Here is a 10,167-nt window from a genome sequence, read left to right as displayed (position 1 = left end):
TTTGTCTGGACCACAGAACCATTGGAAGCTGGTTTGCATCTCTTGCAGTTACATCTGGTCACACACCGGTGAAGAGTCACTGTTCATAAGATCAAACACTATTGCTAGAAAACATTTAACCTCATGATGGATAACGCCCCCACACCTTCTCTGCATCAGGCTAACATCTGCTGAAGCACATACACATGTATACAGTCAGGCGTGATGAAAATAAATTCCAGAAACACCGTGTCAAACTGCTCTCTGTGGAATCTGTCAGTTACATTGTTTTAATAAGAAAGCTGATTAATGTAGAATATCTGCACAACAGCATGCAGCTCCAAAATATTTATTGTAAATACACCGTTTCAACCTTGAAGCCCAGCTGAGGTCTTAACTGTGTATTCGCAATATGAGTATTTTGGAGCAGCATGCTGTTGTGTGGCTATTCTATTAATCAGTTCATTTTTTTTTTTTAAAAATCCTTTACCAGCACCAGGCAGGATGTGCAGATAATTTTTCCAGCTTCACATGGTAAGCAAATTAACACCTGACTTTATTTCTGCTCCATCAACTTTTATCTGATATTCTCCCTCTATGGCACTATCCACTTGGCCTACCTGTTTGGTCTGCAGCATTTTTGTATTATAATTACTGACAAATAAGTGGACTGAAGCTGATTTTAAGGTCATCAGAGTTGTTAAAATACAACATATGTAAAGGGGTGGGTGGGTGGGTGTGTGTGTGTGGGGGGGGGGGGGGGGGGGGGGGGGGGGTGTGTCAAGTGTTTATATGACCTTATCCTATCCTAGTTTAATTAACACTGGGCTGCTTGTAGTTTAAAGTAGAGCCAATTTGATAAATAATGATTGAATTAAGTCTATTGCAACTCAAAAGAAATCTCACCTACAGTGACTTCTATGCCTTTTACCATAATAAGGACACACATTACACTCGTGTAGAATTTGGTATCCACCTTTATTGTGGTTTGAGGATTCTCCTAAAAGCTGTGCCCTGCTTGCACACATTACAAAATAAAAGACAAAATGATTGTAACAGCAACCAGAGGAAACTTCTGGCTTCGTTCTCGGCCTGTTTCTTATTATGTGACAAACAAATCAGCACAGTGCTGGTATCTAATTATCCGTCTCCCCCTGGAGGACAACTAAAACAACAAAAAAAATAAAATAAAATAAAAGTTAAATGTATCAGAAATGATTGTACTTCACAGGAGTTGGCTTACTTCAACCTTAAAAGGCACAGCAGCCTGAGTAGATCAGAACTGTCCTCTTAACTGTCACTTACACGGCCCAAGTTTGGAAAAAGCTGAAATAATGCTGTTACTTTACATTCAGAATTCATTCCATTCTAGTGCTGCAGCTTATCTTTCACAATTTTACTTGTTTGTGCTATACATTACTCAGTCAGTATCAGATAGAACGAATCTCATTTCAAAAGCTGAAAGCATTTTGCTATTCCAGACCCCAGAGCTCTGGAAACGTATCACTTGCCATAGAGAGGCCATCAACACGAGATCCAACAACTTTACAACAGAAAACAGAGGCAACTACAACTACGCCTACAACAACTGACAGAATTAATTCAAAATGTAAGCTTACTTGTCAATCTCTACCTACCCACCCTCCCCCTAAAACACACACACACACACACACACACACACACTCCCACACACACAATCATCTACAATGTCTATAAGCTACAGAGTGCCAAAAGAGGGGTATCCCAAGGTGCTTTGAGGGGGATTGCACAGCATATTTGTCATTGTATATGTCGCTGTCAAAAAACATGAACAAATCAAACACGACACTCTCATGATTGACATCAACTTGAAGTAGAGAGCACGAACCCATGGCAAAGGAGAGGATCGACATAATGGAAAGTCAAAAAATAGACCCACCTTTATAAAAGCAGCTTAGAAGGGTAACTGCAGTAGAGCCAACTAAACAAAAAGCCTACCCATAAAACAACAAATGAATCTAAATTCTCTTCTAAAGCTCTAATGATGCCATTTCTCCACAAGGTGGTGTAAACATGGCAATGAGACCTCATGGCATATTTTTCTACAGATTTATTAACTGCATTCCAGTAAAGAGCCCTATGATTTAGAAACATTCAAGGCAATGGATGCCTTTGAAAGAGGACAATATCTGCTTTCTGACTTCTGTGGTCTGGTCAGAGAAGAGGTTACCACTGAATCAACACAGTTTCCTTGCACTTTTCTATTAATATTACATATTGCACATTAGGTCTGGACGGGGGCTGATAGTGGGGGAAGTAAATGACATTGGTCACATGCATTTAACTACCATGAAAATCACAAGTTACAACTGACAGGCAGTCATCCAAAAGTGAGATCAATATGTAGTATTTTCTACTATAATAACTGTATAGCTTTCTATGTTTCCTTCATATAGTATTGATTTGGCACGTTCTCCTAGTGTAGAAAGCAGAGATCTTCCAAAGCCCAAATACAACCATATCACACCTAAGAAATGTACTACAGCCCACTGTTTTCTGCAGCTGTCTGTACCCTAAAACACCCTCTGAGCATCTGTGTAGTGGCACCTCTTCACGGCTACCTGTCTTGAGCTAGGACAGCTTGGGCTAAAAAGATGCATTTTTTTTTTCTAGGCCGGAGCAGCCGACATGGGCTACTGCTCAGTTGGTTTCATAGGTGGACAGCAGGGCTGCGTCTACAGGCTCCATGCAAGAGGGGCAGGTGAAGGAACGCATCAGCCAGGGGTCAATGCAGTCCACGTGGTAGATGTGAAGGCAGGGTAAGAACCGAACAGGATCCCCATACTCAAAATCCATCATGCAGATCACACATCTATAGGAGAAACAGACATTAAGCCCTCAGTTATTGAAGTCCAAAGATAAATAAAATTTAAATATGGTCTGGTAAAATAACATACCAACCACTTTTACACATTTTCACGCACATGTAGGTCAACTTATACCATAATGAACAGAATGGAAAAGGATTATCCACAACCATTGTAAATCTTATGAAATCTTATGACAAGAACAAAGGGTGTACCATCATGACAGCAGAAGTTAATCAGTTTATTTTAATCTTATTATTGAGGAATAGGACTCCTACTAACTCTGTGTGTTTCACCGTTGTACAAACATCAGAATGGAAAGATGATATAATTTATATTTTGGGGTGCACAGCTCCTTTGAGCCAGGCAGAGCTGAAGAATAAACATCACATTCAAATAAACTGATAATGAAGCAGGTGTATGTTTCATAATCACAAATACACACAGAAGCTGTACAGGATCTTAGGAGCGACTGTATTATATGTATTTTTGGAGACTATAATGTTATTTCACTAAAGAGTAAGACTATGACTAAATTTAAGCAGTGTTGTATTTAATATTGCGCACTGGGTGTATACCTTCTTGCAGTTAAATTTAACATCAAATGCAGTAAATCCTAAAAACACATAAAATGTGATTAGGTCTGCTACTATTCATATTTGCTATTAATATGATTATGCCATGGGTTACGACTCACTCTTTAACTTTCTTGTCGGAGGGATCAGAGCCTGGGTCGAAGATGCCTTTGGGCAGGTGCTGGATGAGGCCGATGCGCTGGGCGATGCGGATCTGCTCCTCCTCGGTCAGCTGGCTGGCCAGGCGGCTCTCACCAGGGGTGGGGTGGTACACTGGCACTGTTTGGGCACGCTCCTGGGAAAGAAAACGGCAGGGGACAGCCAGCGTGTCATCTATCAAGACGGGAGGGATATCACAAGGACAGATACTTAGGTAGCTTAGCTAATGATTGACAAAATTTTAAAAACGATACCAAGGCTACTGTTTTAAGTATGGGTCGAATCAATGCAACTCGACACCTCACTCTAATTCAATCACACAATCACTCTGCTGTTATGCTAACATCATTCTGACCTATTTGCTCATCACTTAAAGCTACTCTGATGCTTACTGGAATAAAAATCGAAGTGAGAGCACGTAACGATACCATTGTATTCCCTTTTGCTGCAGAAATTTCATGCAGTATTTCTAATTTAAAATTTGGATTTTGTTGTTGGTGTTTTTTGATGCTTTGTTTTCTACTTGATGGCTACAGGCCTACGTTGCTGATGTAACATCACTATTGTTATTCTAGTGCCTACAGGCTTATATAACTGCAAAACATACAATTTCAATTTACTTTTGAAATGGTTATACAAAGTATTAAAATAAAGGAGTGAGTGCAGGATGAGGTATGGTGACATCCATATCTTGGGGATAGTGCAGATTTAGTTAATTTAGTTCCAGGTTCACATGTTGGTTAGGCAAGGATTAAAAAGGGATTTGGAGGACGCCAGAGGAATCAAAACCTAAAAGTTAGATAGATGGGCTTGAGACCTCGATTCGACACGAAAATCCTGACAGGGAAAGTGGAAGAAGACACACTCCCTCCTCTCAGCAGCTACTGCCCAGCTACCCTTGGGAAAGGCACTTTCTCGGTGATGTTGCTGGGCAGCATCACACAGAGGGGAACTGGGGTTAAACTAGGCAGCTCACTGGCATGAAGAACGAGCAGGCAGCTTCAGTCCACTATCCCTGAGTAAACACGGCTAAAAACATTCACATCATAATGGAAGTTCATTCAGTTTGTGCGGCTTATTTCAACTGGATTTGTGCCATTTTAAAAAAGGACACCCATGCGCCTGGTAAGAGAGAACTAATAATGACAGGTTTTTGTTTTGTTTTGTTTTGTTTTGACATCTCCATGACATGTGACTATTGCTGCCAAGGCTATAACACTTTTTGTTCCTCAAGTTGGTAAACTTGGTGACATGCTGGTGAAATCCCCGGGGTCGATTTTTGCCTCAGCCCCGGCAGAGCACCTGGTACGGCGGCGGCGGCTCTCCTGGAAGGCTGGCTCCCTCGGACTCATTCAGCAGAGACAGGTCGTCGGCACCTTGCGAAGACAGGCAGTTCCCCATTGAACTGAGACCACCATGAGAGAGTCCACTCCGGCTCTGAGGATGTCGCACACTCAGGTAAGTCGGCTCGTTTTAATGCTATCTAATGTGTGAGCGATGTGGCATAGGCGAAGCTAAACGTCGGCTAGCTAAGCGTTAGCAGTTAGCCTGAGCAGTTTGTTGTCACTCCATAGGGAAAAAAATTGACGGAGAGTCGACAGGAGAAGCGATAACATTCACCAAAACGTCGAGCGGAAGAAACTATAGGTGCCACACTGTGCAGAGGCTGCCGAAACGACGGGTGACACCGATTTTTAACCGTGTTTAACGAGCTGGTTTGGTGTATCTGTCTGCTTGTTGGCTTCTTTTGTTTACAGAGTACAGACTACAAGGCGGAAATGACGTCACCAACAGTGTTAACAGGGAAGTTTTATTTTGCTATTAGCACAGATGTCGAGTGGCGTGTTACGAATGGGTCAAGTTCAAATACAGTGGTTTACAGCGTATTATTAATGGTTTTATTTATTTTTTATTTTTTTTTTACGAATGAAAGAAAAATTGAAGTCATTATCTACAACGAGGCTGTGTATTAGAGGAAAAAAAAAAACGTGTTTCCTGCAGTGAAGTTTGTTTGCATCCCGTTTGTTGTTCGACTTTGAGTGACAACACGCGGCTGAAAAATGGTAAGATTAATAAATATGGCCTTAAATAATATGTCATTTCCAATACCCAGACTGTACACTTCTGTTGATGTGACATATTTAGCCTGCCTGCAGTGCATCATTTTTTCTATTAATTATTAAGATTAATGCCAGTCTATTAGCTATACAGACTAGCCTATAGCAAAACATGTAGTAATATCGGAGGTGGTAATGGAGTGCTTTCTTTAAACCAAGGTGCCCTACAGCTTACAATAGTCTATCACCTGTTTATTTTATTTTATTTTATTTTATTTATTATTAATTTTTTTTAATTGAAAAAAAAAAAAAGTGTGGAAAAGTTTATGACCTAGGCCTGAGCAAAATCAGCTGCCATGGTGGTTAAAACAGAGATTGTAATATTGTGCACCCAGGCTGCAGCTCCTCCTCCACCACCACCCCTTCCTCCACAGAAAGTATCCCTGACTCCTAGGCGCTGCGATCCACCAGTCCCTCAGCATGCGGCCATGCCCTACTTTTTTGATGAGGACCACCCAGTCCAGGAGACAAGTCCTGCACTAGGCGCCCAAAATGGCATTCAGGTAAATGCCCCCTCCCCCTTCCCAAACATACTTCTTTAAACACCTTGAAAACGTTCAATCACTAACAAATCTCTCTACAACCAGGCAGCAGCTGATCCACAGGCGCAACCTCAAACCACCTCTCCACCTCCACTGCTCCCAGGACAAGCAGGCGGTCCCTCTGGTCCTGAGGACAAAAAGTGTCCCGTCCAGGAAACTGACCCAGCACCACAAGCTCAAAATGGTTCACAGGTAGATACAGTAATATGTAGATATTTCTTTTCACATTCTTTATCTGAATCACAGATGATAAAATTTTTAAAATTGGAAATTTAGATAATAAACTGGTACCATTGTTATGTGTGCATCAGTGTGACTGGGTTAGGGTTAGGCCGCTGATCCTCTCACTGTCACCACTAACAACAGGTAAACCTTGTCCAGCTTCAAGGAGCTGCAGGGGCCGCAGGACAGAGGGCCGACATGACGGTAAACACTCTGATGGACCAGGCTGGAGAGGACTGACGGACCTGAGACGTGTTACTTGACAATTGTCTCAATGTAACTTGGTACATTGAGGTACTTAATATTGTGCACTGGGTGTATACCTTAATTACTCTCTCATTAAGGATGCTTTTGAGAATCTATCTGTCTATCTATCTATGTGTCTGTCTGTCCTTCTATCTATAATTTACATATTTATATGTATTTGGTCAGTTGCAATTTTTAGAAGTCATTGCACATCAAGAATTTTAAAATGCAAATACCAAATTAATACCAAGTATAGCATGGAGATGGCTTTCTCCCATTGAAAATAATTATGTGTATGAAATTATTGTAATTCTTTTTAATTTAAAAAAAAAAAAAAGGGAGAAATAGCTTTATATGCTTAGGACCAAACACTAGTGCATCACTTTAGAAAACGATGCAATATTTGGCAATAGGATGCTTTAAAATGCTGTTGTGTGATGGCCCACATAACATTATTTTTCTCAACTTTGTATACTTGATATTTGATGCACTTTGAGACCAAATGAAATTTTTGGTACTACAGTTTCTTGTTGCCTGTCATTGTCGTGTGTTATTCCAAAAGCTTCAATGCAAAATAAAAATATTAAAAGCATGCTGTTTGCCTCACCAGTTAATTCAAGAATTGGATTTGGAGAGGAGCCATTTTCATGTCTGATCACAGTGCTGTGTGGTATTCAGGACATTATATCACGACGGCACATTTCTGTCAACACAATAACTCAAGAAGAATACAAACCTCAGACTATAAAGCACTTTATCCGATTAGATTTTGAGCATGTTGCTGTTGTTTTGAAATGATTAGTTGATTGAACGATCAACAGAAAATTAATTATTTTAGTCATTTAACAAGTAAAAATGCCAAGCTAAGATGCTAAGATTTGTTTAAGTTTTCTTTGTTCATACCATTATAAATACAACACTTTTTTGTTTTTGGCTGCTGGTCAGACTAAACAATTTGAGAACATAAGTGTTGAACATAGGTCACTTCTGATGAGTTTTTGTCATTATTTTTGGCAGTTTTAGACTAAATAACCAATTTGTTACAAAAAAGGGAAGTGAAAATGACCATAAGATGCACACCCAACGTGCTGAATAATTTGCATATTGAAGAAAAAGTAGCTTGTGTGAAACTACGGTGATTCCTTATAAATTTAAGATGCCACGCTGGTGTGTAAATATATTGACCCTGAAATATTAACTCATTCAGTGGTTTTCAAACTGGGGTCCAGGGACCCCTAGGGGCCTCAGCAATTTCAATTCACTATAACCCATTAAATTTATGAACTTATGTATCAGTGGTTACTTTATGTTTTAATCCCACCACTCTGAATCTGTTTATCTTTCTTAAAAGTGTGGCATCTAAACAATTTAACAGCTCTTCAAATGAGGGTCCAGAACATTAAAGTTTGAAAACCCCTGAACTCATGAACAGATTAATGGCTCTTGTTTATTCAGTCAGTTGTCATTAGAAAAAAAAAGGACAAGGCACAGCAAGATGGTACAGTCAAGAACATCCTTTTTTATTCAATCAGGTGCTGCTCTTCTCAAACTGTGTTTTTCTTCTTATGGAAAAGAAACTGTAATTAACACATGCATTTCACCTAGAGCTCTGGGGGTGTTCTCACAAAGACATGGGGCGCTGCACTGAGGGCATAGACAGAGGCGTTGGAGAGCTGGGAGTCAGGGGGCCTAAGGGTGCTGCCTATTACACCACTAACCATACACGCATAAGATGAAAAAAAAAGAACAGAACGAAAAACAACAGAACAGAGACACGGATAGCCCGGCATGAGGTGGATAGGGGAGAAAAATGGAGGACTTCCCTGAACCTTCAAAAGTCCAAGAGGCTTCTTCTGAGATCAGGTTCATGCTGGCTTTTTTCGTGGCCGGTTTGTGTGTGTTGTCAATGGCTAATACTGCTGAGGGTTTCACTGTGTAAAACCCACTATTACAATAATACTTCAGTTTAAAAGATCAACTTGAATGGATATGGGACTGGGGTGTGTGTCTAGGAGATGCAAGTCCCCTTTTCTCAGCCTCATGCAGGACGAGTCCGGTTATAAGGTGCTTGTAGCTTTTCATTTACAGACCAAGGCATCCTCAAAGAGAGCCTCAACGACAGCCTACCCTGATAGCAAATATTAAACAAAATCAAAATGAAAAGGAAAGGGGGAAAAAAACAAACAAAAAAACAAACAAGGAAGGAAAACAAAACCAAAAATAAATAAGTAAAATAAAAGAGCAAACTCTTACCCTGTCAGAGCAGCCCCGTTCCAACATCCCAAAGAGGAGATCCTTAAGCGTTTCATCCAGCCCTCCCTACCCCGCAATCTTCTCCACAGACCTCCTCGACTCAAACCCCTGAACCCCTGTTGTCCCTTCTTAACCCACCCATGGACACCCCCAAAAGCCCGTCAGCGTAATTTGTTCACTTACATTAGCTGTTGAATGGAGAAGCTGAAGAGATGGGTATGGTAATACAATGTGAAGCATACAGACAAGAATAACATGTGAGCTAACTGCATTCTGCTCAGACAAAAGTTTTTCTGCAATTATTTTTTTTAACCCTTCCAACAGCGGAGAGGGCAGGAGAGGAGAGAGAGAGAGAGAGAGAGAGAGAGAGAGAGAGAGAGAAAGAGTGAGAGAGAGAGAAAGAAAGAGAGAGAGAGAGAGAGAAGGAAAGAGAGAGAGAGACGGAGAGCGACAGACACACAGTTACAGACTACTCCAGTGTCTAAGAGAGAAAACAGACAGAGGAGACAGAGGGGAAGAAAAAAGCAAGAGCTGAACGAGAACAAGTTTTTTTGCCTTTTCAGTTTTTTTTTTCATCATTTATCAATAAAAAGTAAAGAACTAATTCACACCAGTTTCCTTTTGTACTATATATATACGGCTTTGAAAAGGAAGAGAGGATATAGGGGAGGTACAATGGAGGGGATTCTTATCGAAGGCCGAGGAAAAAATTGGCCCTGAGCACTGGGTGAGGGCGACCTTTTGCCTTGTTACGGCACTCAGGGCCAACCTGCTACCTCAAGCCATTTCGAAGGGGCGATCTGGATTACAAAATGGAGTCTGTGAACAAAAGGCACTTTTAAGGGACAACCTTTAACTGCTGGGAAACTATACACTACAGCACAAGCACTACTCAAGAGTCATTTACAGAGGAGGGGAGTGGGGGCCGGGGTAGGGGAGAGGCTCACCTTGCTGTCATGTTTACAAATGGTTCAGACGGGATCCTCATATTTTGTCTGATTCTAGGCTACTTTTTAAAACGCCTTTCTGTGTGTGAAAGTCTAATCTAAGACACTTTCTATACTGCAACTCAGCCCGACACAACCTGCTGAGCCGCGTTACCCAGCTCTGCTTTCCGAAACAACGCGATCGCCACTGGAGAGATCTCTGGGTATGAAGCGTCTCCCGCAGTACAGGGAAGACCTTGTCGTGGATTTATGCCAATGTATGAGCTAAAAATGAATGCTTT

At 41.0% G+C, this 10,167-nt stretch overlaps 2 protein-coding genes across 3 annotated transcripts; one reads left to right on the top strand and one right to left on the bottom strand.

Moving 5' to 3' along the window:
- Positions 1-938: 938 nt before the first annotated feature.
- On the bottom strand, positions 939-5,331 carry rnf11a (ring finger protein 11a). Its single transcript, XM_030051375.1, has 3 exons — positions 4,862-5,331; positions 3,523-3,695; positions 939-2,830 (listed from the first exon to the last, which is right to left on the bottom strand). Exons 1-3 carry the CDS (start codon positions 4,958-4,960, stop codon positions 2,659-2,661), a joined length of 444 nt encoding a protein of 147 aa, XP_029907235.1. The 5' UTR covers positions 4,961-5,331; the 3' UTR covers positions 939-2,658.
- A 62-nt stretch (positions 5,332-5,393) lies between these two features.
- LOC115359086 (formin-like protein 3) lies at positions 5,394-7,206 on the top strand. 2 transcript variants are annotated; one of them, XM_030051395.1, is made up of 4 exons: positions 5,394-5,622; positions 6,012-6,179; positions 6,264-6,410; positions 6,600-7,206. In XM_030051395.1, exons 1-4 carry the CDS (start codon positions 5,620-5,622, stop codon positions 6,678-6,680), a joined length of 399 nt encoding a protein of 132 aa, XP_029907255.1. In that variant the 5' UTR covers positions 5,394-5,619; the 3' UTR covers positions 6,681-7,206. The 2 variants fall into 2 exon arrangements, with proteins under 2 accessions (XP_029907255.1, XP_029907247.1); XM_030051387.1 differs by having other exon boundaries at positions 6,585-7,206.
- Positions 7,207-10,167: the final 2,961 nt, after the last annotated feature.

Source organism: Myripristis murdjan, chromosome 1, assembly GCF_902150065.1.
Source record: "Myripristis murdjan chromosome 1, fMyrMur1.1, whole genome shotgun sequence".
NCBI classification, from domain to species: domain Eukaryota; kingdom Metazoa; phylum Chordata; class Actinopteri; order Holocentriformes; family Holocentridae; genus Myripristis; species Myripristis murdjan.
The sequence above is the reverse complement of the archived record's forward strand: the minus strand, read 5'-3'. Positions and strand labels throughout refer to the sequence as shown.

Bases quoted from the DNA above. Each gene is read 5' to 3' on its own strand.
- rnf11a (XM_030051375.1), bottom strand. From the start codon at position 4,960: ATGGGGAACTGCCTGTCTTCGCAAGGTGCCGACGACCTGTCTCTGCTG. The intron at 3,696-4,861 runs GTGCTCTGCCGG...TTTCTTTCCCAG, and splicing joins AGCCGCCGCCGCCGTACCAG to GAGCGTGCCCAAACAGTGCC. The intron at 2,831-3,522 runs GTGAGTCGTAAC...TTTCTCCTATAG, and splicing joins TCCGACAAGAAAGTTAAAGA to ATGTGTGATCTGCATGATGG.
- LOC115359086 (XM_030051387.1), top strand. The intron at 6,180-6,263 runs GTAAATGCCCCC...CTCTACAACCAG, and splicing joins GCGCCCAAAATGGCATTCAG to GCAGCAGCTGATCCACAGGC. The intron at 6,411-6,584 runs GTAGATACAGTA...CACTAACAACAG, and splicing joins AAGCTCAAAATGGTTCACAG to GTAAACCTTGTCCAGCTTCA.